At 40.5% G+C, this 24,614-nt stretch overlaps 1 protein-coding gene across 2 annotated transcripts; it reads left to right on the forward strand.

Moving 5' to 3' along the window:
• The first annotated feature begins 7,182 nt into the window (after positions 1–7,182).
• On the forward strand, positions 7,183–24,409 carry LOC149319264 (solute carrier family 67 member A2-like). Of its 2 annotated transcripts, XM_089511396.1 has the most exons (6): positions 7,183–7,410; positions 12,236–12,323; positions 14,196–14,239; positions 18,287–18,416; positions 20,095–20,304; positions 21,408–24,409. In XM_089511396.1, exons 1-6 carry the CDS (start codon positions 7,228–7,230, stop codon positions 22,196–22,198), a joined length of 1,446 nt encoding a protein of 481 aa, XP_089367522.1. In that variant the 5' UTR covers positions 7,183–7,227; the 3' UTR covers positions 22,199–24,409. The 2 variants fall into 2 exon arrangements, with proteins under 2 accessions (XP_089367522.1, XP_089367523.1); XM_089511397.1 differs by lacking the exon at positions 20,095–20,304.
• The last annotated feature ends 205 nt before the right edge of the window (positions 24,410–24,614 follow it).

Consider the following 24,614-nt stretch of genomic DNA (forward strand, 5'->3'; position numbering starts at 1 on the left):
AAAGTGCTTGGACCTGCTTGACTGCCATTCATACATGCAGAAATTATTATTTTTCTGGATCTCACAGCATAATCAGTCTTTAAAGAGTTATTACCAGCCTTATTAAGGATTTCACAAAGTGCAATTTACATTGCAGTACTATACAATGTGGCAGCTAGTGGCTCCCAAGTCAGTATGCAGTGAATCTGCTCGAGGTTTGAATCCAACCTTTAATGAAGCTATCCAAAGTGCTGAATCTATTTTTCAGTATGATAAGTTTCAGCACCTTGGATAGCTCCTTTAAAATTCAGGCTAAGATCTGGAACAGATTTACTGCCCCACTGACACAAAGGTCATTTCTGCTTAGAAGTGACTTCCACTGAGTTGTAAAGAGAAATACATGATACAGTAGTGAAGATACTGAAATTCAAATTTAAATTGAAATCTGAACTTATTTTTTGCTTGGATTGACAGAAGAAAAGGGGGGGAAAGAACAAGGAAGAATTATTTAATATATGATAAAAGCAGCTAGAATAATCTATACTCAAGAGAAGGAAAAGCAATATACTCTCAACAGAAGAAGATTGTTTATTAAAGCTATATGATCTGGTAGAAACTGGCAAATTTACTAATCTTATAAATGGAAAAGATTTAGATTTTTAAAAGATTGGGTATTAATGATTGATTTTACAGAGAATGGACAATGTAATATTGTAAATGTGTGATTTTATGTTTGATATCAAATTTGATATGTTAACATGTAGAAGGGTAACATGGTAGTTTTGGAAGTTAATTAGGAATAAAATACTTCTTCAGTATTAGAGGGAGAGGTTGAATGATAAATATAATCCCAGCAATAGCAATAGCAAGTGTGTTTCTATACCTATCAATGAACTAGCACTCTCTAAGCAGTTTACAATGTGTAACCCAATTGCCCCAACAAGCTGGGTACTCATTTTACTGACCTACAAAAGGATGAAAGTCTGAGTGGACCCTGGAGCCCTGCTTGGGATTGAATTTACCACCATGTGGCTGAGGTAGTGGCATTTAACCACTGCGCCACCACGGTGCCTATACTGGCATATTCTGGCAAACTACTAGATCTCTTGTCTGTCTGTGTTTTGTAGTTGAGGCATAGTTTTGTGTGAAGGGGTAGATTTGTAAATTGCCTTTATATGTATTTTAGCCAATAAAAAGTTGCTTTTTATTTTTGTTTCTTTTATTTGTTATGTGTTAATATGTTAATAAAAGTACTTACAAAAAGATGTGAGTTACAATGACTTTAGGTAAGTGGGTTGCCACTCTCCTTCCTCTTTCTCCTGCCCTGATTTGATAGGTGATAATAAGAAATTGTGTTAGAAAGCAAATGGGGGAAGCTTCATTTATAGATTTTGCCTACTTGTCTTTTCAAACTTCTTTTAGCTATATGATATCGTTGTTCACCACCAATGTTTTCCTATCCATCTGTCAACATCCTAAGATAAACCATAACTGCTTTGCTACTAATAAATAGTTAAGCTTTAGGGTTGTTGGTTTTTTTTTAGTGAATGCATCATGGATATTTTGCAACAGATTAGATGACAACATTTCTACCTGTTTCTGGATCTTTTAGAAAACTGTAAGACTTTATAATTGGAAGACTGTATAATGGCAGGGGGTGGGGAAATCCTGCTTGGACCTTGATTTCCACAATTATTCTCCCCTGGCAAGTATGTTTGGCCCCCTTTTTAATTCTTTTCAAATGTTATTTATAATCCTGTTCTTTGAAATTTGTATATTTTCACTGTTAAAGGCTGCTGCTTCATACGGCTTATTTATGAAATGAACAAAATCTATACTATCCACCTCATGAATCTTAGTGGAAATTCTCACAGTGGCATTTCTTAACCACAATTAAGCCCTTATGTTTCATTGCAAGAAATAAATCATACCCTGTACAGCTCTTGCTTCGAGCCTTATGGAAACAATTATTGATTCACTCATACAATCATCTAAGAGTCAGGTTTTTTTTTTCTAAAACAGAAATTACTGAACCAAATTTATCTTTGCTATAAAAAAATCTATAAGTTTTACTGCTATTAGTTTGACATATAACATTTTATGACTCGGTCTATGGAAACAGCCCTATGCTCAGTTACATTGAACATAGGAGAACTTACCTCTCAACAAACTAAGACTTAGTTATGAGCAAATATACATACGTTCCTAGTATGTCCTTTTTTTCTGTTAGACTGAAAAATCAAAGACTAAATGCCTCATACTGACAACTTCTATTGTTCATCTTCACCTGCACTGTGTACGCTGCATGCATTCTACATATATAAATTAACTTGGTTTGAAAAAGAGAAAATAAGTATTAGCAACACATAGTACCATTAGTCCCACTGAAACTGCTATTCTTAATATGTTTCTCAGATTCTTCCTGACTAGTGTAATTTTTCAAGCACTTAAATTGGTACAAAAATACATTTTAGATTATTATAATCATCTGAAACCTATAAATAAAACAAATATAAATCAGAGTTACTTTTTACCAAAAATGACTGCCTTTTTCTTGGCACAGGGCTCAAGCCAACCCAGACCAAGGTAAAAACTAAAATGCATTAAAAACCTATTTGATACAAAACTGTAAAAATTTTAACTGTTTCTGAACTATTTTGAATCACTTCAAAACTATTATCTGATGCTATAAGGGGATGGAAGCAGGAAAAAATAAAACCCAAAAGATAAGACCAGATAGTTTGAGATACTAATGATCCAAATGTTGTTTTTATGTGAGCACACTACTATAGTAGTAGTAAGAATAATTCTGAGTTGTGTGAATAAAAGCAAATCAGTCTTTGTCAACCTATATAAAAATCCATTGCTAGAAAAGAGATGTAAGCACAAAACAGACGGGCCAAATAAAGTGGCTTCTGGATGCTTTGAGGGCATGGCATTTAGATGAGGCCCATCCTCAAAGAGGCTGGAAGCTACATCGTATCCAGCAAGCGCCAGATCGTTTAGGAGCTGATTTAATCCACTCCTGCCAGCTGGTGGCTTGGGACTGCCATGGTCCTGAACAGGCTGTGAAAAGGAACAGTACAAAACCACTCCTTTTGCGGACAAGTTTGGGCAACATTAGACAGCCCTGGTGCAGCCTCCACACAGCCCCTCTGAGAGACATGGAAGTGAATCATGTGCATGCTCTTCCCCCTGGATTGGCCCAACGGCGGCCCTTTTCAGCCATCTGTTTGAGGCCATGGTCTTTCAAATAGTCTGGACCTAAGCAGTACAGGGCTTTATAGGTCATGACCAGCACTTTGAATTGTGCCCAGAAATGAACCAGTTGACAGTGGCATTCTTGTATTTTTAACAGCTGCAGAAGATGTAGCTATTAGGCATATTTCTCCAGGAATGGTGATGCCACAGATTGTGACATTCTGACTGAGGTATTTAAACTTACCCAGTGATGGCTATGTGTAGCACTGTCGGCAGCAGACTTATTTATACAGTGCACCCGTGTTATACGCAGGCGTTCTATACGCAGACTTGAGCGTACGCGCTCAAGCCGCGGGGAGCACGCAGGGCACAAGGGGCAGCATGTCCCATTCAGATGAATAGGGTGCACGTGCTCATGGCACACGTGTGCCACTGCACCATCACACCACCACGCACACAAGCCCCATTCAAATGAATGGGGCTCAAGCAAAGGTGGAATTCGCCTTACGGGTGGGGGGGGGGGGGGTCCAGAACAGATGAGACATCTCCAAGACCCTCTGTCCTTCACTACTCTGCTTAGTTCCTGGAAGCACATACCCATGACCTCCTTAAAAGAGTCCATCCATCTTGCATGCGGCCTTCCTCTCTTTCTACTCCTCTCCACCTTTCCTAGCATTATTGTTTTTTCCAATGAGTTATTCCTTCTCATGATGTGTACGAAGTATGACAGCCTCAATTTTGCCATCTTGGTTTCCAGGGAGATCTCTGGCTTGATCTGCACTAGAACCCATTTATTTGTCCATGCGATCCTCAGCACTCTTCTCCAGCACCACATCTCAAATGAATGGATTTTCTTCCTGTCTCCTTTCTTAATTGTCCAGCTCTCACATCCATACATGGTAATAGGGAATATAGTAGCTTGTATGATTCTAACCTTTGTGCCGAGTTGTATATCTTTCCATTTTTGGATCTTTTCTAGTTCTTTCATAGCTGCTCTCCCTATTCTTAATCTTCTTCTGATTTCTTGGCTGCAGTCCCTGTTTTTATCAATGTTTGATCCCAAGTCTGAAAATTCTTTTACTATTTCTATTTCCTCATTGTCTAAGTTAAATTTGTGTAGATTCTCTGTGGTCATTATTTTCTTTTCTTTATGTTCAACAGTAGGCCCCTTTGCACTTTCCTCCTTGATCTTTGTTAGCAGGTGCTCCAGGTCTGCGAAGTTTTCTGCTAGTATTATGGTGTCATCTGCATATCATGGGCCTGGTACAAATGGGCGGCAAAATGCCACTCCTCTTTGTTGCACAGCAGCATCCACATGCTGCTGCACAGATGTGCACTCAAAAAGGAGCCACTCTGGGTGGCTTCTTTTTTGCCCTATGACGCTGCTTCTGCTGAGGCATCTGTATGCGGTGCCACAGCTGTGCAGCTGTGGCGCCCGCCATGTGGACAGGAGCACACACCTGTGACATCACTCGGGCTGGGCGCATCTGGACACCCAGCCCTATCGAGCCCTAATATCACCGCAACGTGCCCGTCTGTACTGGGTCTTAGATTGTTGATATTCCTTCCTCCTATATTCACTCCTCCTCCTTCTCTGTCCAAGCCTGGTTTTCTTATATGTTCTGCATACAAGTTGAACAGATAGGGTGAAAGGATGCAGCCATGTCTGATCCATTTGCCAATTGGGAACCATTCTGTTTCTCCATGTTCTGCTCTAACAATCACCTATTGTCCTGAGTAAAGATTCCTCATTGGGACTATCAGATGTGTTGGCACTCCCATGTCTTTATAGGCATTGCATAGCCTTCCATGGTCTATTCAGTCAAAGGCTTTGCTATAGTCTATAAAGCACATGCTGATTTTCTTTTGGAATTCCCTCATGTGCTACATTAGCCATGGTATGTTTGCAATGTGGTCCCTTGTGTCTCTTCCTTTCCTGAGTCGTCTAGGCTTTCTCTCTCCATGTATAGACAGTGTCTATGTTGCTTAATTGTGAGCATGAGTTTGCTTGCATGGGAGATCAGCGCTATGGTGTTAAAGTGCTGTTAGACTACTTTAATCCTGTGGTGTACTTACAGACCTATTTGAGGGTCAGAAAACTTTCCCTTCTCTATGAACTGAATGACACGCCTATATATATATATATATATATATATATACACACACACACACACACACACACACACACAGAGTAGCCCCTTGCAATTTGCAGGGGATGCATTCCAGACACACACACATCCCTTCAAAAATGGTGACTTCCAAATATTTGAACATCACAGTCCGTGTGACTGCGGACCACTTTATCCCTCCCCGCGAGTCCCTCCCCCAAAGAGCGAGATTGCAGACTCCAAGTCTGCGAAAAGGGATACGTGTACAGTCCTCCCTCTGTTCTTGTGGTCTTTGGACTCACCTCTCTCGTTTATGTGCGAGGGATGAACAGAGGGAGGAAATGGAGTGTGGCCCACTGCGCCTATATTCAAGACAATGGGGCTTGAATATAAGCGGAAATTCTATTTTCACAAGGGGGTCTGGAACAGATCCCTTGCGAAAAAGAAGAGGCAGCTGAACATCTTTTATTTTTGGCTGTGGTCCTTTCAGAAAGATAGAAGTGTGTGCATCATAATCAAGTTATGTAAAAAAGTGAAAAAATATTAGATGGAAATTCACATGCTAATGCAAAAAATTTTTAAAGACTAATTAATATAATATCCTAAGATGTTTTTACTTAATATGATTGATGGTTAAGATTTAGAAGGAAAATGTGGTAAATTACTATTTTATACGATTTGTGCAGCTAGAATATTGTTGGCAACATGGCGTTGGAAAACAGAGGAAGTACCGGATATAGACTCTTCGATACTAAGTCTGTGACAGAAATGGACAGAATGACCAATTATATAAAAAAGAAATCAACAAAAGAAATTGAACAAGATTGGAAACCATTGGATAGATTATGTAAAAGAAGAAAAGGGAACACATGCTGGTATTATTTTTTGAATAGATTCTGTATAAATATACAATCTACTTAAAATCTTTAAAATATGTTTTATTAAGTAATTGGAAAAAGACTTGTCATGCTAAGAAAAGACATTAATTCAAATATGATTATTTTTAATGTACCAGACTTATACATGTAAGGTCAAATGGACAGTGGGAAGAGATAGTAAAAATGTACGAATGTCAAAAACACTGAATTGATAAGGATGAGAGGAAGTAATGATGATGTAAATATGTACAGCAAATAATATCCAGTTATTATTCAGAAATTTATATATATATATATATATATAAAATCAAGTTATGGATATGGACAATATGTTAATGTGACAGGGAAATACTAGGCGAGGTTAACTGAAAGCAATCGTTTCCTTTGATATTCAGGAAGAAAACAGACTTGTCAATAGTTAACTTCCTGAATGTCAGCCCTGCCATTTTGACTGTCCCCAATTGCTTCCTGTTCTTGTTGTGTGCCTTGAAATCATGGGGTTTTCTTGGCAAGTTTCTTGGGGGGACAGGAGGACGACTGTCCTTGCCATCCTCTGAGGCTGAGAGAGTGTGGCCAAGATCAGCCAGTGGGTTCCCATCTATGGCCATGCAGGGGCTCCCCATCTTCTGAGGCTGAGAGAGTATGGCCAAGGAGAGCCAGTGGCTCCCCATGGCCCTGCAGGGGCTCCCCTTCCTCTGAGGCTGAGAGAGTGTGACCTGGTGGGTTTCTATGGGCAAGATCCGAACCCCGCTCCCCAGAGTCCTAATGCAGCGCTGGAACCACTTCTGTCTCTCCCTCTGAGCCTCTGAAAGCCGGGCAAGGGAGGCTGGCCTTAGGAGGCCAGGGAAACAGAGGCGAGCGGGAGGAAGAAGGAGCCAAATAGCCTCCTCCTCCTTTCCCTCTTCCTGCTCCGCCGCGGCCGCCATTTTGAGCCCCGGCCGGCGCACTTCCCTCACAATGACCGCCAAGGACTGCGCAGGCGCGGCGGCGGCGGCGGCGGCGGCGGCTCAGGCCTCCCCTGCTCTCTCTGGGAGGCTCCTGTCGGCCCCTGCGCCGCCCGCATGGAGAATGGCAGGCCCAGCGGGGAGCCAAGGACGCCCCTGCCTCCCCCCTCAGCAGCAGCAGCAGCAGCAGCAGCAGGAGGGCCGGGAAGGCCTCAGGCCGAGGAGGAGGAGGAGGAGGAGGCGGTGGAGTCGTCGAGGGCGGGCCGCTTGGTGCTCTGCCTGAACGCCGTGGGCTTCCTGGTGAGCAGCAGCAGGGGGTCTCGGGGGCGTCGGCGCAAATGGAGGGCCCTCCAGGGAAAAGGAGGCCCCTCGGAAGCTGAAGGCACTCCTAGGGAGTGCTTCTTCGTCATGCTCCAGGGCCAAAGGAAAGCTCGAAACACTCCTAGGAACCCAAACCCATGCTTCCATGTCCTGCTCAAAATGGAAGAAGGCCTTGGAGGAAAAAATGGAGGGCAGGACTCAAGGAAAGCTCAGGATGCTGACAGAGATGTTTAAGCCATGCTTTAAAGAAAAGCTAAAAGCACTCATACAAAGAAAGCGAATCCATGCTGCAGAATGGAGGACAAAAAAGAAATAATGGAGGACATAACCCAAGAAAAGCTAGAAACACTCCTAGAAACGTTAAACCCATGCTTCCATGTCCTGCTCAAAATGGAGGAAAATGGAGGGTATGGCCAAAGGAAAGCTCTAAACGCTTGTAGAAATATGAAGTCCATGCTTCTTAGTCAGGCTCCGCATGGAGGACATCTGAAGAAAATATGGGGGACATGACCCAAGGAAAGTTAAAAACACTCCTACAGTCATTAAATTCATGCTTAGTTGTGCTGCAAATGGAGGTCATTCAAGAAAAATGGAAGCAACGACCCCAATAAAAGCTAAAAATATAAAATTAGTGTTTCTTAGGCATGGTCAACATGGAGGACATGACCCCAAGAAAAGATAGAAATATTTAATTCATGCTTAGTCAAGTTCATAATGGAGGACCTTCAAGAAAATATGGAGGGCATGACTCAATAAAAAATGTAAAAACACTCATCAGTATCAAATTCATGCTGCTTTGTCACACTTTAAATGGAGGACCTAAAGAAAATGGAGGACATGACTCCAAGGAAAGCTATAAACACTCCTAGAAATATTAAATTCATACTTAGTCATGCTCAGGATGGAGGACATTCGAGAAAAATTGAGGGCATGACCTAAGAAAAGCTGAAAACACTCCTAGAAATATTAAATCCATGCTGTTTAGTTGTGTTCAAAATGGAGGACCTTCAAGAAAATATGGAACAAAGAAAAGCTAAAAACACTTGTACAAATATTAAATCCATGGTGCTTAGTCATACTCAAAATGGAGGGCCTTTGAGAAAAATGGAGGACATGACCTAATGAATGATAAAAACCCTTTTTATAAATGTAAATTCGTGCTTCTAGGTCTACTCAAAACGGAGGACATTTTGGAATTCCTCCTGGCTAGAAGGCTGAAATGGAGGACATCTTCTAGAAAAGGAGGAGGACCTCTGCTAACCCTGGACACAAACCCATGAGAGATTCTCAGCTAACCTCAAAGTCGTGTCAACATGGATAATTTCTGCAGTGCAGATGCATTCTGACACCATTTGACTCTAGAGCAGTGTTTCTCAACTGGATTTTCTAAGGCAGCCTCATGAATGGAAGGCCATAGCAGAAGACTAGGGGGTCATGGAGAGAAGTGAGATGTAAACAGAGAAGTGACCATGCTTCCCAATGGATGGATTGCCTCACAGACTCTGTGCCAATGTTGCTTCCATTTCCTTATTCCTCCCACTTCTGCACTCCAGCACTGCGTGCACCAAGCTGTCCGTATCTCTTTTATCACGGACAAGGTGCATGGCTGCAGCAGTGTCAGTGTGTGGGCTGCTGTTTCTTTGTGCAAGTATTACTGCAAAAGGTTGTATATCTTGCACTGCTGCATGCAAGAGTTCATTCGCGGTTGCTGTGTTCGGTTGCTTCTCGGAAAGATCTATTGGGATCAGACATAATTTTTCATTTGTCATTGTTCGGATGTTTCTAACGCTGTTTTATTTTTGAGAAGTGATGTTATGTCGCAGTTGCAAACATATGTAAAAGTAGTCTGCATCTGTTTTGAATTTCGTTTTTTGTTGTTGTTGTTTTTAGATAGCCCATGGCTACCTCCACAAAAAATAAATGTCAACTACATATATATTTTTGGGTGGTTAGCACTGTTTCAATATTTTTTATTATTATTAATATATTTTTAAACTAACAATTTTTTTAAAAAAATAAATAAATGTCAACAATACTCAGTCAAGCATCTTGGCTATGGATTTATACGATCACGACAAAACAGCATGATACTTACGTCTTCCATATTTATGACTACTCTTTCCGGTGAGAGTATGTGTCCATGTAAGCTTCAGAAGTATTTGGAAACATCTCATAAAGACAAGAACAATAAAGCACTGGAATGTTTTTGAGCATTGCGGGATAAATTTGAAACTAGACCTACATTGAATCATAGAATCACAGAGTTGGAAGAGACCACAAGAGTCATCCAGGCCAGCCCCCTGCCATGCAGAAACTCACAGTCAAATCATCCCCAGAAGCCATCCAGCCTCTGCTTAAAGACTTCCAAAGATGGAGATTCCACCACTCTCCAAGGGAGTGTGTTCCACTCTTGAACAGCTCTTACTCTCAGGAAGCTCCTCCTAATGTTTAGGTGGAATCTTTTTTCCTGTAGCTTGCAACCATTATTCTGTGTTCTAGTCTGGAACAGCAGAAAACAAGCTTGCTCCATCCTCAGTGTGACACCCCCTCAAATACCTAAATAAGGCTATCATATCACCTCTGAAGAAAATGTTTGTTCAGAAACTGTTTTTATATGACAAAAGATTTAATTGCATCTTATGAAATCTCCAGACTGATAGCCAAAGAACGAAAACGACACACTGTAGGCGAATCCTTTATTTTGCCAGCAGTGTCTGTTGTTACTTGTGAAATTATAAAATGCATCCCTTTGAGCATGTCACCAGTGTTGACATGTATTGAAGAAATGGAAGAAGATGTGGAAAACCAACTAGTCCCACAGTTAAATGTTCAGAAGTTCAGAAGACTTCACACACTTACTATTGCATAAAAAAGTCTGTTGGCTGTCCAAAAGTAACTGCCTTTGCCATTTTGTTGCTTTGTGGGACTCATTTGTGACATTTTTCAGAGGCATAGAAGTGGAAGAAAAGGTTACCACTAAATGTGATGTATTTTATTTGTGTGCTGTCTTCAGAAAGCTCAGTTTTCTAAACAAACTTACAGGGCAGAAATTGTGACCTTTTTTCAAGCAAGGAGATTTATTACAGGGTTTCTTGAAAAAATCACTATATGCCACCAATATTGGACATCAAGAATTTGCAGTTTTCCCCTTTGGCATCAGTTAGTGATGAATTGAAATAATCGTGTATGTGAACCATTTGAAGCAGATTTGTAATGATACAGAAGTCTGTTTCCGTGATCTGCTGGACACAGACACTTTGGCCTGGGTAGTTGATCCATTTGCTGTGAATGCTGCTGACCTTGATGTTTTTTGCAAGAAGCGCTCATAGAGCTACATAGTGACATGGCAGCCAAAATAACTGTCAGTCAAGAAAAACAACATTTTTAGATAAACATTACAATATTGTAAAAGTCCACAGCTTTGGGACACAGCAACATTGTTTTTCATGGCATTTCCTACTTCATATTTGGTAGAATCGGGTTTCAGTCGTGTGAATTATTTACTCAGCCTAACATGGAATCGCCTTAACATAATGGACAGAGGTGCTCTTCGGTTATCCCTCACAGAGATAAAACCAGATATAAAATAACTTGTTTCTGGCCACAAGAGTTGCATCGGTGGAAAAATACTTAATGTGTAAATTTTTATGTAATAGGATTTTGTATAATTTATAAAGATTATAAATAAAACATGTTCTGTTTACAAATAAAACATTTAAATAGCTACCTTTCTACCAGTAGGATGGGGGGGGGGGGGAACACAGGAAGGAAACAAGGTCCGAAGGGGGCCACAGTGGAAAAGGGTTAAGAAACACTGCTCTAGAGGTCTTGATGGGGAAGCAAAACAAAAAACAAAACAAATTAAATACAGAGACATCTCCCAAACCTTCTGAGTCCCAGATTTGGGAGGGGGGTAAATGAAGGTGGTAATAATTGGGGTACAATTCAGGGATAGGGTTCTCTTTCCTTATTATTCCAAGATGAGAGCCACCTTCTCAAATCATCTCGTGTGTGTGTGTGCGCAATAACTAAATGGTACCTCCAGGCTTAAAGGTAGTACGCATCAGATTAAAATGCATGTTCTGCATTACAAGCATCCTACTTGAATCAGACTGCTGAATGTGATGTTTGCTAAAACCACAAAGCACAACCACAAGAAGTGAAGTCTGATCATGCCTCCCACTATCTATCCTTCAGTTAATTTCCCCCAATTAATTTACCATCCAAATTTCCAGTATTTTTTTCCTTCGGTTAACTTGATTTACCATATCCACTTCCCACCAATTCCCATCTCCAAAAATATGTTCTTCCTATCTTAGCATTTTATTGGCAATATTTATTCAAAGGAGGCTTGCCATTGCTTTCCTGTTAGGCTGAGAGTGTGTGAAGAGAACTGAAGTAGAAAAAACAGATAGTCAACGGTTTAAAAAATAGGTTTGCACAAAGGGGGTGGGGGAGTCAACACACACCAAACATTCCAGGGATGCTGCTTATTAATCCTTTAACACAGTTATGTGTGAAGCAAGAATATGAGAGGACCCCCCCCCCCCCCCAGTTTATGCCATTGAGATATGGAAATACTGCTAAAGCTAGATAGACTTGATGACTCAGCATTCAAGTATACCTTTGTTAACATAAACTGCTGTGAAAAACCTGGAGACCAGGGTTTGATTCCCAGTTCAGGACATTTCTGATTTTTGGACTGCAACATTGGGGTTGGGAGGAGGAATCCCTTTTCCAAGATCTATTTAAAATGCCATTGTTCTGTGTCTGTCTAACTGCAATTTTGTGTTGTCTCTTCCAGGATTTCTTTGGCGTCAGTATGATTGTCCCATTATTAAGCCTTCATGTCAAGTCTTTAGGAGTGAGCCCAACAGTTGCAGGAGCGGTAGGTGAGCATATCAGCCTTCTTTTTAAGCAAATGGTGGGCAGTGACTTTTTTTGTCAGAAAAAGACTCTGGCCAAGACCATTCAGCTTTGCACTTAAGCACTAACCTGTCAGCCTCTGTAAAGCAGTGAGAGGCTTGGTAGAGGAAGGATAGAATTCTTGTCCTTCCCCTGAGTCCAGAACAGAACCAAGAAGGCAGATAGAAGTGGAAAGCGCACTGCTCTCTGCCACCATAGAAATGCAGTGATCTGTTGCAACACGGATGGAGCTCTTCATCCCATCAAAATGTTCTAAACCTTCTTTACAAATTGGTAGGGTTTCTGGGTTTACAATGATAAATTTGATAGTTGCAAATTAAAAAAAAAAAGATTTTGCTGATTCATCTCTTCACCATTTGCGTATACCAGTAGTTAAATTTCATAGCTTTGCATCCCTAAAGTTCTAACAAGTTTGGAATTCTGCAGTGCATTTTTCTTTCCTTCCTTCTGCTGATTTAAATGAGTGGACAAAAGAGCCAGAAAAGGAGGCAGAGAAGTAATGGGCTGAGAGATGACCCTAGGTTCAAGCCTCCAGGAACAGAAGCACAACGTTCAGTCAGGTGGCAAGTCCTATGTAATTTCCAGCTTCTCTAGGCTAGGATAGTTTGTATATGACATAATTTCTTCTGGCTTACTGTTGGCTCAGCTTGTTGCCCTTGAACATCTTTGGTCATTAAGATTGTGCTCATAGAAGGGTCACTTATGTGGAGCTGCCTTGATCTGAAGCTGATTAGCAACAAGGCAGCTTGTTCCAAGTGAATTTGTCCACGGAGGAATCCCATCAAACCTCAAGTATTACAGAAATAGCCAGGTTTCTGGCTTCTGTCAGTAAATTATTGCAAAGCTTGAAAATGTTTTGGGAAAATTACTGTGAATTTTAACAAGCAAATTTAATGTTACTTGTTTAAAAAGTAATTATTTAGAAGATACCAGTAATATTAATCATTTGATGTGTTATTAAATAATTACTTTTATTTTATATTTACTTTTAAAAGCCTGTCCAAGATAAGAATTTGAAGTAACAAGTAAATGTTGATCATTACAATCAAATACACACTCAAACTAACAATGAGAGTAATGTAACAGTTCTGTATAGGTAATGTTGTCCTCTCATTAGCCCCAAAAGTAACATATTACATGAACTAACAATACTGTTTGTAACATGCTACTTTGAAGTTCGGAATTGTTTGCACCATTTTTCCTATCTCTTCCATAAGTTCTTGCTAAATAGTAGGTTTGCCACTTGTTATTCAGTTTTAGGGACTTGATCTGGACAGATGTGTTTGTTAACCAAAGACTACAGTCAGAATTGAAGTCAGAGAATATTTGCTTTGCCATTGTTGAAAATATAGTGTTTTATATTTGATGTTTTTAATTTGTTTTTTCTTTTCTATATGGTAATTTTATCTATTCCTCTTTTAATTGTTATTATCTTAGAATGTACGCCTTGGGCAGGCTTTTATATACTCTTTAATTTTACTGACCTTGTACAGCGCTGTGTATAATTACAGTGCTTTAGAAATAAAGTTTAATAATAACAATAATAATAATAATATAGTGAGCTCTTAGTATCCTCTGGAGTTTGATTCCAGCCCCCCACCCCAGTGCATACCAAAATCCATGGATTCCCAAGTCCCATTAAATACAATGGCATAGTAAAATGGTGTCCCTTAAATAAAATGACATAATCAAGGATTGCTTTTTGGGATTTATATTTTTTTGGAATATTTTCAATCTGTGTATGCTTGAATCTGTGGATAAAGAACCCGTGGATACAGAGAGCCAACTGTACAGAAAAAAAGATAATAATTGATTTTTAATACTTTCCTTGCTTGTAGGATCTTTATATGGAATACTGCAGCTGTTTTCCAGCACATTAGTGGTAAGTGTGTGTCCCCAGATTATAAACTATTGATGAGTATTTATTGTGAAAATATCTTTATTAAGATAATCAAAGCTTCTCTGTGCAAGCTTTCAAACCATTTATTTTTTTTAACTTGACCTAATAAATGTGGACTTAAGAATTTGCCTCAACACAGTTATTGCTGCATTTTTATGTCTTGAGGCATAACAAATTATCATTATTTATTATTATATTCTTGAAAGGTAATGCAGTAGCCTAAAGTGTTGTATTTAAATATTGGAATTCTAGGTTCACATTCTTGTTCACCTTTTCAGAATTTTGAGTAGCTCTAAACAAATAATCTTTCAGCAGAAGTGATGTATAGGTAATATAAAAACATGCTGATTGAATAGATAGTGTAGTTTGGTAGTGGAAGGTACAAAGAAAAGGCTGATATCTAAAGATCTAGGCTGGAGTGGGCAAAGTGTGGCCCATGGACCACAGGTAGTCTCCCAGACCCCTTCAGGTTTCAAAAGTAAATAAATATGTACAGTTTTCCCTCCACATTTGTGGGGGTTAGGGGAACAAGACCCCTGTGAATCTGGAAAACCTGCCAATAACACCCCCCCCCCCACTCATTAGCTGTTAAAGGGAGGGTGGGTAGAAGAGCTGGAGCATGCACTCTCCCCCCCCCCAATCCCTTTAACTGGATCCCTGCCCCTTTCCAAACAAGATTGCTACCTTCCCTAGGGAGCAGTTGGGAAGGGAAAGGCTGGAGGAGTCTCCAGCCTCCAGAGCCTCCAGCCTCACAAGAAACCTTCTCTCCCTGATTGCTCCCTAGGCAGCCTAGGGAGTTATTGGGGAGGGAAAGGCAGGAGGAGCCTTCATCCCCCCAAGACCCCTTTCCACCCCGATCACTTTCTGGGCTGCCCAGGGAGCGTTCAGGGAGGGGAGGGATCTTCTGGGGCTGGACGCTGAACGTTGCAAATAATCGAAACCACGAATCTCAAGGTCACAAATATGGAGGGTAGGTAAATTGTATATACAGTCATCCCTTCCCTTATGCAGGGGATCCGTTCCAGACCCCACCCCACCCGCGTAAGGGAAATTCCGCATATGCTTGAGTCCCATTTAAACTAATGGGGCTTGTACCCGTGGCGATGCACCAGCAGCGCACACCATTTGTTCTTCCAGCACGTGCTCCTTCTGGCGCACCTTTCAGTGTATGCTGAAAAGTACAGTGGACCCTTGTTATATGCTAGGGTTTGGTTTCAAGATCCCCTGTGTATAACAAGTGGCCCAAAATGCACTCTAGAGTCCCAGGAATTATTATTTATTTTGTCAGGAGTGGGTATAGCCAGAGGTTTGACTGTGGTCTCCTTGAGAGCTAATGAGGCCCCTACCCTCTGCTTGTCCAATTCTGATTTAGGCAAACTCGAAGAAATTTCTGTTGCTACCATTACACCAGTTGTTTTTGGTATCCACCTCCACTTTCAAAAGCAAGTTCCTTTACCTTTTGGTTGCAAAAGGCCAGAATGCTCTGCTCGAACCCTCTTTGGCTTTTATGACATCATTGACATGGCCACACATCCTGATGTCTGGTCCCTGGGTAGAGTGCCGTCAAAAGCTTCTTTGGCTGGGGAGTTATTTTTTGCTTCCCATTTGCTGTCCCCACATGGAAAGGGGAAGGGGGAGCAAAGTGTACTAGGCCAACCATTCTGGTAGCTAGCTGAGTCCCAACTTCAGTCAGATCCTTCAAGTATTGGCCAGATGTGTGATCAGCTGTGTGTACCACTCAATGTCCCAACCTGTGCCAAGTGTGCTATTTTCCCAACATAAGAAAGCAGAGGAGGCGCAAAATGCACTCTCCACAGGTGCTTCTAGGAGCCAGTTACTCCCAGTCCCTGCTGTCAGTGGGTTCCTGGAAACACCAGTTGGGTGTACCCAACTTAACACACCAGTTGTCATCCCCACTGGGACAAAAGGAAACCCTGGTGTTATCTCTAAGCTGGGATCAAAGATAAGAGTGGAGATTCCTCTTCCTTAAAGCCTGTCAGGCACCAAACTGTACAGGCCAAATTGGGAATTTCTATGAACTGAAAACATATTTGGGGGTAGCAATATCGGCCATGCAGCAAAATACTACAAAATCCAAAAGAGCAATACCTTTTGAGACTCTACTGATATGCCAGCTGCACCCTTTCCTGGAAGTTAGGGACCTTGAAACTATGGTGCGCTGGTAACGTCTTGTCTCAGTTTCTGTAATGCCCTCTACATGGGGCTACCCTTGTGCTTGTTTCAGAAACTCCAATTAGTACAGAACACAGCAGCCAGGCTGGTCTCAGGTACAACTAGAAGAGACCATATAACACCAATTTTGAGATCACTTCACTGGCTGCCTATCAGTTTCTGGGGCCAGTACAAGGTGTTGGTTATCACTTTTAAAGCCCTAAATGGCTTGGGTCCAACCTGTCTTCACGACTGCCTCCTTCCCTATAATCCACCCCACACACTTGGGTCCTCTGGGAGGAATTTGCTGCAACCTGTAAAAACGAGGTTGTCTGCTACCACCCAGAGGACCTTTTCGGCAACTGCTCCCAGATTATGGGATGGCCTGCCAGATGAGATCCGTCACATTACCACCTTAAACAGCTTTTAAAAAGTTGTTAAGATGGATTTCTTCTGGTAGGCCTAACCTGTTATGCCCAGACTTTTGCTGCAGTTATTGTTTGTTTCTTTGTCTATTATTTTATACTATGTTTTAAATTATACTTTATATAATTGTATTTTAGGGGAGGGTGGGATCTTGGGATATGGGAATGTATATTTTAATGTTGTAAGCCTCCCCAGTTGTGTTACACAGAGGGGCTGGATAAAAATAAATGTTATTGTTATTGTTATTAATAGTGGCTTTATAAAGGAGAAGAAAAGTGATGATGTTAGAGTCACAGGCCTGCATTTTGTCTCAGATGTTACTTCTGCTGTCATTTACGATGGTCTAGAGAAGGATCTTAATGCAAGCAGAGAATACTCCTCTTGGCCATGTGGGGACTGGGACAAAGGGTAATAAAAGACAATAAAATTTCAGCTCTATTAGCAATAGAAAAGTAACTTCCCTTGAGAGCCTCTGCACAGAGTAATTAGCCCATTACTGCTGATTTCTTACACACTTTAGATTAAGACCTATGGAATCAATCTGTTCATGTTAGGGAGCTAGATTTATTTCTCTATCTCTGCTACTATTAACAGTTAAAGGATGTTGTTATCTTATACATTAGGCTGCCACATAAGGCATTGGCTTTGAAGATTTTGTCTTCCAAGTAGTAGTAGGAAACATATTGAGCACTTTTCCTCCACAGACATAGCTTACAACCAATATACCTTCCATAGCTCCAATATTATTATCTTTCTGTCTACACTAGCAAATCACTTGTCCAGCCAGATAACCAAACCATTTTCACTGTTCTAGCCACACCCATAGTTACCCCTTCTGTTCCTATCAATTTTGTTGTTTTAGTGTGTGTGTCTGTGTGTGTAAGCCACCTTGGGTCCCAACTTGGGAGAAAGGTGGGATAAAAATTAAATAAATAAAAAAATAAAATGCCATTATCTATACTATTCAACATCTTCCCTGTATAGTTTCTTGTCAAACGTTTCTCCTATCTTGACATACACACCTTGTCTTTATTAGCTTGCAGTTTACAAAAAGGTCAGAAAGAAGATGTAATTGTGATTTTATCTGTAATAGAAGAATAATCAGCAGTGTGAAATTATTCATGTGTTGAAGGTGTATGAAATTATCACGACCTACAAATATTGATGAAAAAGATTGAAAAAATCATTTTCAGTTTTTGTATATTCCTGAGAAATGTAATGAAAATAAATAAGGAGTTGAATCCACACTTGATAAGTGTAGCATATGCCCACTGAAATCAACAGGACCCTTGTCATGACTTAACATACGTCCCATTGATTTCAGTGGGTTTATATTCAAAGCATAAGTGGAGTCAAACCATTAAATGTTTATATTGATTTATAACCTGCTTATGCAGATTTACTGAAAGCATTCCTTTGTGTATTCTACAGGGATCTTGGAGTGATGTAGTAGGAAGACCATATTGCCTTCTTGTCTGCATTCTCTTCAGTGCATTGGGTTATTTTGTGCTTAGTATGTCCACTAATATTTTCTTATTTGCGCTTGCTCGCATCTTTGTTGGTAAGTTGTTACATGTCTATTTAAACCCAAATTAAATTAATAATTAATTTGATATTGGGAGTTATAAATCAGTTTGTTCATTTAGTTCAGAGGAACAAAAATTCTGAACAATCAAGTGTATTATGCATGATCCAGCTAAAGTTAAGCATGTTTAATACCAATTTTTTCCAGTAGGAAACTTAACATATATTTCTACTATGCAGTTAACTCTTAAGTTAAATTGTGCCTGTCCTCCGTATTAGTGGTGGAAACATTTTGAAAACACAATGGAATTTGGAAAAGTTAGTATTTCAGATTACATGCTTAGAATCCCCCTGCCAACATGGCAAAGAGGTTATTATATTGCTTTATTGCTTGTGACTAAAGGCCATTGAGAGGCTATTACATCATCATCATCATCATCATCTGAACAGAACACACACACACACATTATATAGCTGTACAATATAGAATTATTTACAAATGTTGGTTTTTGCTGTACTCAAAACACAGGTCATCCAGGGGACTTTGGAACAACCCAAAATATTAGCGAGATAGAACAGTTTAGAATATGAAATCTGTCTGATGGGTTCACAGAACTCTCTCAGATCTTGCTGCAAAGACAAAGCAGCCTGCATTATAAGAGACCTTACTGTCATCATCATCCTAAGCTACCTACCAGTACTGTCAAATAGACAAAATCCTCTCTTGAGGGCAATTATACAGTGCACAATAAAAGAGATTGTGAGGGAGAACCTTAATATTGCCAGTTGCACCTATACATTCCCTTTGGACCATAGGGATTTTCAGATATCTGCCAGTCAGTAGTGCTGTTGGCACTGCCTGAGCCGCAGTCTGGTAGATGCTTCCCTACTTTCTATGACTACAATTGTGTGGATATTCCATTGGGGGGATTATTATGAAATGGGGAGGTTTCCAAAGATCATATTACATAATTTTTCTAAAGATTGCATATAGCATTTTTAACCCCTCATTTTTCTTCAGGACAATATTTCTCTAAGACCACAGATATTCCCCAGCCTCTTTTTATGACTGTCAGCTATTTCTGAATCCCTTGGACCACCTTTTTTCAGCACATAAAAAGGAGGGAGCATTGCCTTTCCTGGAAGCATTTAGGTGACAGAGGCCTGAAGCAGACCAGCCAAATAAAGCAGCTTCCGGCTGCTTCAGGAGCATAGTGTTTATATGACACATGCCCCCGAAGCCGCCAGAAACTGCTCTGAGGCCAGCTAATGGGGCCTGAGCCCACCAGAAAAAGGAGAGGTGAAAAGCTGCTCCTGCTGGTGGGCTATTCGGGACCGTGGTAGCAGCTGGCTTCGAGACTGCAGCATCTGGTTGCTGTGGTCCCAGAGTGATTGGGGCGGGAGCGGCCTCTGGCCATTCCTTTTCCCCTGTATGCTTGACACCATGGTTTGCCTTTCAAAGAACTTGCATGAGCTTCAGCCCCGCAAACACACTGTTTTCAAAACCAGCAGTGAATATCCAGACTCCAAGTGTTTCCCCTGACAGAGGGTCAGCCTAGCCTCCCACGGAATAGAGTTGCAGAGGGTAGGAGCAGTCACTGAGAAGTCTCTCTTCTTGTGTCCCTGAAGATCTTGTGTCCCTGAAGATCTTATTGTTCTGGCAGGTTCATATGGGGAAATACGGTCTTTCAACTACCTTTCTTGTTAATTTGTAGGTATTTTCAAGCACACACATTCAATTTCAAAAGTTCTCATCTCTGATCTGGTTCCTGAGAAGGAGCGCCTTTTAGTAATTGGACATTTCAACGCAGCCTCTAGTTTTGGTTTCATCTTGGGACCTGCTGTTGGAGGCTACCTGACAGAGCTAGAGGGTGGGTTTTATCTGACAGCATTCATCTGTGCTTCTATCTTCATCTTAAATGCTGGTACGTTCTTGGGTGTTTTGTTCTTTTGAAGTTTTAAAAAACTATTTATTACTTAATAATCTTCATAAGGCTTTTATGTGTGTGGAAACAACATACAATTATTTACACAATTACCCTGGACCAAGATGGGCAAAGTGGGCAACCCTCTTTGAGGATGTTTATGTATCTTCTATTTTTATAGCCTGAAAAAATTCAAAGAAGCCATATATATGAGTACTGCTGAGAACAACAGAGAGAAAATGTAGGCTTGGGAAGCTTAGGGAAGAAATGGTTAAGAGGTGACATGATAGCCATGTTTAACTATTTGAAGGGGTGTAATTTTGAAGGTGGAGTAAGCTTGTTTCCTGTTGCTCTAGAGATTAGACCATGGAGCAATGGATTCAAACTACAGAAAAAAAGATTCCACCAAAACATTAAGAAGAACTTTCTGACAGTAAAAGCTGTTTGACAGTGGAGCCCACTCCTTTGAAGAGTAGTGAACTCTCCTTTGGAGATTCTTAAACAGAGGCTGGATGGCCATCTGTCATGGGTGGTTTGTTTGTGAGTTCCTGCATGACAGGGGGTTGGGCTGGATGGCCCTTGGGATCTCTTCCAGCTCTATGATTCTATAACTATAATATTAATTGGAAGATTTCTAATGAGGTGTTAGGGAGAACCTTTTTGTTCTGCTGCTGTTAGATGGTTAGAAATTAACAGCCTTGCTGATCTCTGTAAATCATCCTGTAGGTTTGGATCTCCCTCTACCTAACCCTACCCCACTAGCTTTCAATTTTGGATTACATTCTTTTTATTATTCCTTCATTCCATTTTGTATTTACATCATCTTTTTTTCCTTTTGATTCATAAATGATGGCTGTAATTTCTCTCATTGTATTATAAACTGGTAGTTAGAGTCATGAGATTGTACCTTCTTGAATAAAAATTCCTCTTCCTCTCTTGAGATAGGTACAGTTCAGTTCAAAGGACCACCTTTGCAATAATTCACGTTTACAGATTGTACATGGCCTACACGGGGTGGGTTTCTTCTAGTGTACCTCCTGTAAACATCTGATCATTTCCAGAAATGGTCAGATTCACTCTATAACTGTTCATTTCCTTTCCAGGTGTTTTCTGGATGCTACTACAACATGAAAAATACACCCATGGTAATGAATGGATCGTTGTTAACAAGGCAAGAGACATTCTCTCAACAGAAGTCAAACAAAGCCGTCAGCTTCAGTCTCTATCTCATGTTGCTGTGAAGTACAGTGCTCCAGCTGAATCCTCTTGGATGCAAGTTGTATCTGTGCTCAAGAGACTTGGCAACATTGCAAGGTCCGATCTGTGGGATGTTTTTTTGGTACGGCTGCTGATGTCTGTTGCAGTAATGTTGTATCATAGTAATTTTGTCTTGGCACTTGAAGAGAGGTTTGGGTTGAAGCCTAAACTCACTGGCTACCTCATAAGCTATAGCAGCACACTTGGAGTGGCTGCTGGCTTTCTGCTTGGACCAATCACAAAACTGTATCAGCAGAATACCTATGCCATCTTGCTACGGTCCACTGTTCTCACATGTGTGCTCATGCTGCTATATTCTTTATCAGAAAATGTATGGACAGTGGTCGTATCGTCAACATTTTTAGCTTTTTCAACCACTGTAGGACGCTCTTGTGTTACTGACCTTGAATTGACGCTGGGGGGTAATGAGGCCAGTGGTATGCTCATTGGCATTGGTCAGTCTGTCTCAGCCGTGGGCCGTATAGTTTCCCCTCTTCTCTCAGGAATTGCCCAGGAATTCAGCCCATGTGGCCCCTCCTTTCTTGGTGGTCTTTTGGGATTTGCAGCTGTTTTCATCATGATCTTGAATAAATCACGATATTCTGGCAGCAGGAGCACAAAACTGAAAAGCACATAGTGAACCCTTTGTAACACTCTTACATAAATCAAAAGAAAATGGCAGAGAAATAAAGATGTTTTATCAAAGATTGTAAGTGTTCGAAAGGCTGTGTTGCATTTATAGAATGCTTTGAAAAGGGCCATTGCAGAAACAAGGAAGAAGCTGTGTGGCTCTCCTGGATATTTTTTTTATCCAACCTGTCAACTAAACAGTCATGATCTGAGATAGCCAAAGGGACAGAAGTTGGATGGGTAAAGAATACCCCTGGCTATAGCACAAAGGGAGGGTTATCGAACACAATCACAGCATTAATGATTTTAAATTATGCAAAAATCCTTTTTTTAAAAAAAACCTGCAAGACTATGACAACCTGTGTAGTGATCCAGCTTGATCTCAAAATGTATGGCATCCTTCCATGAAAAAGGATCCCATTTTGTTGCTGGAAAGGCTGTCCCACAGGGCTGCACTCCCTGCACATATGTGCAGCTCCAAAAGTTGGTAAATTGTTTTTTATGTCATTTATAAAATGGTGGTTGCTATCACTCTTGCCTTAAAACAGTAGCACTATATACTGTATTATAGATGAAGGTATCTCCTTATGTACTGTAGTCTAGATTCTTGCTGCTAAAGAGCACTATTGTTTCACAGGGTCCAGCCAAACTGGAATTTGCAAAACAAACAAGCAGGAAGACAGTTCTTCATTGTGGTTTCAAAGGAGCTGCCCACTTTCTGTCTTTACTCCTCAATGAAGTCTTGGTCAAGATATGCTTTTTCCTGTTCTGTCTCTATTCACAAGTCTCTCTTGTGCTTGCAGTGCCAGACAACTGCCTTCTACAATGGGTGAAGCTTGTGAGGTTTGCAGTTCTCTCCCTCTGAATGCCAATACACATTGCTGAGAGTTCAGTTTGCTTGGAAGGTTGCCCAGTTTGAGAGTATGGAGGAATGATCTGGATTGAGGATTCCCTTTTTATTTTTCAGTCAAAAGGATGAGTTTTGTACACAGAAGCATGAGTTTTGCATAACATCAATGTACTGAACCTGAAAATAGAACTGCTGCATATAAGGTTCAGAGCAACAAACATTCACTAGTACTGCACCATTCTGAATTAAAAATGAGTTGAGCTCTCTTCAAAAGTTAGCGCATAGGTTGGTCACAGTTTTCTTCACTACCCCTCACTCATACCAAGGACCAGCTATTTGAAACATAAACTTTGTTAAAAATCAAAGCGATTTGAAATCAAATGTGGACTCCTGTCTAAATAAAGTGTTAGTATAGACCTTCACAGCTTGTAATTGAGCACAGTGAAGCATCTTTACATTTGAACCTTCAGTGCACATGTATGCATTTGTAGTCATTGCAAGTCTGAGGCATACAGCAAAAACATGAACCTTTGATGCGCTGTGCTCAGTGGATGGGTCATGAGTTCTACAGGCTTGCTTTAGGAAATAACTAAATAGAAAAGTATCAGTCTGCAAAGAGAATGTTACATTCGAGTAGAGTCTTATCAAGCAGAAATAAGTGATTTCTGTACCGTAAGAATAAGGGGATGAGGATGTTCAACATTTTCCTTGCCCACTGCCCCAAACTGCATCACTTCCTCTCTTCTCCATCCTCCATGATATTTTGGCTACATGTTTTGCCAACGAACTGAAGATGAGAACTCCACAGTGGCTGTGGGTAGAGTTGGTTTGAAGAATGGTACATGGGATAATAGTTTCCAAGGGTGATTTGGAAACTATCATTCCATGTACCATTCTTCAAACCAACTCTTGTCACAAGCATTTGCTTTCAGCAAATAAGTCATCTCTTCCATTTGAAATGGTCAGGATCAGGGTGTTAAGTAGGTGCTTCTGAGCCATTTGCTCAGAAATATGTCAGGTACATGAGACTTATTTCCAGGAAAGTGAGCATACAGTGGCAAACTAAAGCCAAATAGGGCACTTACCTGCAGACAACCCCAAATTGTATTTTCTTTGGGAACTACAACATTTCTTTTGAAACCTGACATAGAACACTTAATCAGATTATTTATATTATGTACAGTGACTAAAGATCCAGAAACTGTTTTGGTTTGTTTGGGAGAAGAAAAGCTATGAAAATGTGGTCTCATGGATGCGTTGTATTTTGTTTTAAGGCACTTTTGCAATACTTGTTTCAAAGTTGTCTGAATTTTTATCTACAATGTAACTGTTCCTAAAATTGCACTATAATGTTGATAAAGGGAAATAAAAGGGAAATTAATACTTTTCTGCTTGCTTTCATAATTGTCATTTGCTTAATCATTGTTCCAGTTAGAGTACATATACACATGATGTTCCAAAATATTTTTCACACTTAAAATAGAAAAGCATATTGTGGTAGAAATAAGCAAGAGACCATTGTGGTGTCTTGAATGAACATTTAATGCACCACAGGATTTTTCATAGACCGGGA

This window comes from Sceloporus occidentalis, unplaced genomic scaffold (assembly GCF_023333645.1).
Source record: "Sceloporus occidentalis isolate IW3139 unplaced genomic scaffold, rSceOcc1.0.p SCAF_2, whole genome shotgun sequence".
Taxonomy (NCBI): domain Eukaryota; kingdom Metazoa; phylum Chordata; class Lepidosauria; order Squamata; family Phrynosomatidae; genus Sceloporus; species Sceloporus occidentalis.

Excerpts from the sequence above, each read along its gene's own strand:
- LOC149319264 (XM_089511396.1), top strand. The coding sequence starts at position 7,228 with ATGGAGAATGGCAGGCCCAGCGGGGAGCCAAGGACGCCCCTGCCTCCC. Across the intron at positions 12,324-14,195 it reads AACAGTTGCAGGAGCGGTAG|GATCTTTATATGGAATACTG; the intron begins GTGAGCATATCA and ends CCTTGCTTGTAG. Across the intron at positions 14,240-18,286 it reads TGTTTTCCAGCACATTAGTG|GGATCTTGGAGTGATGTAGT; the intron begins GTAAGTGTGTGT and ends TGTATTCTACAG.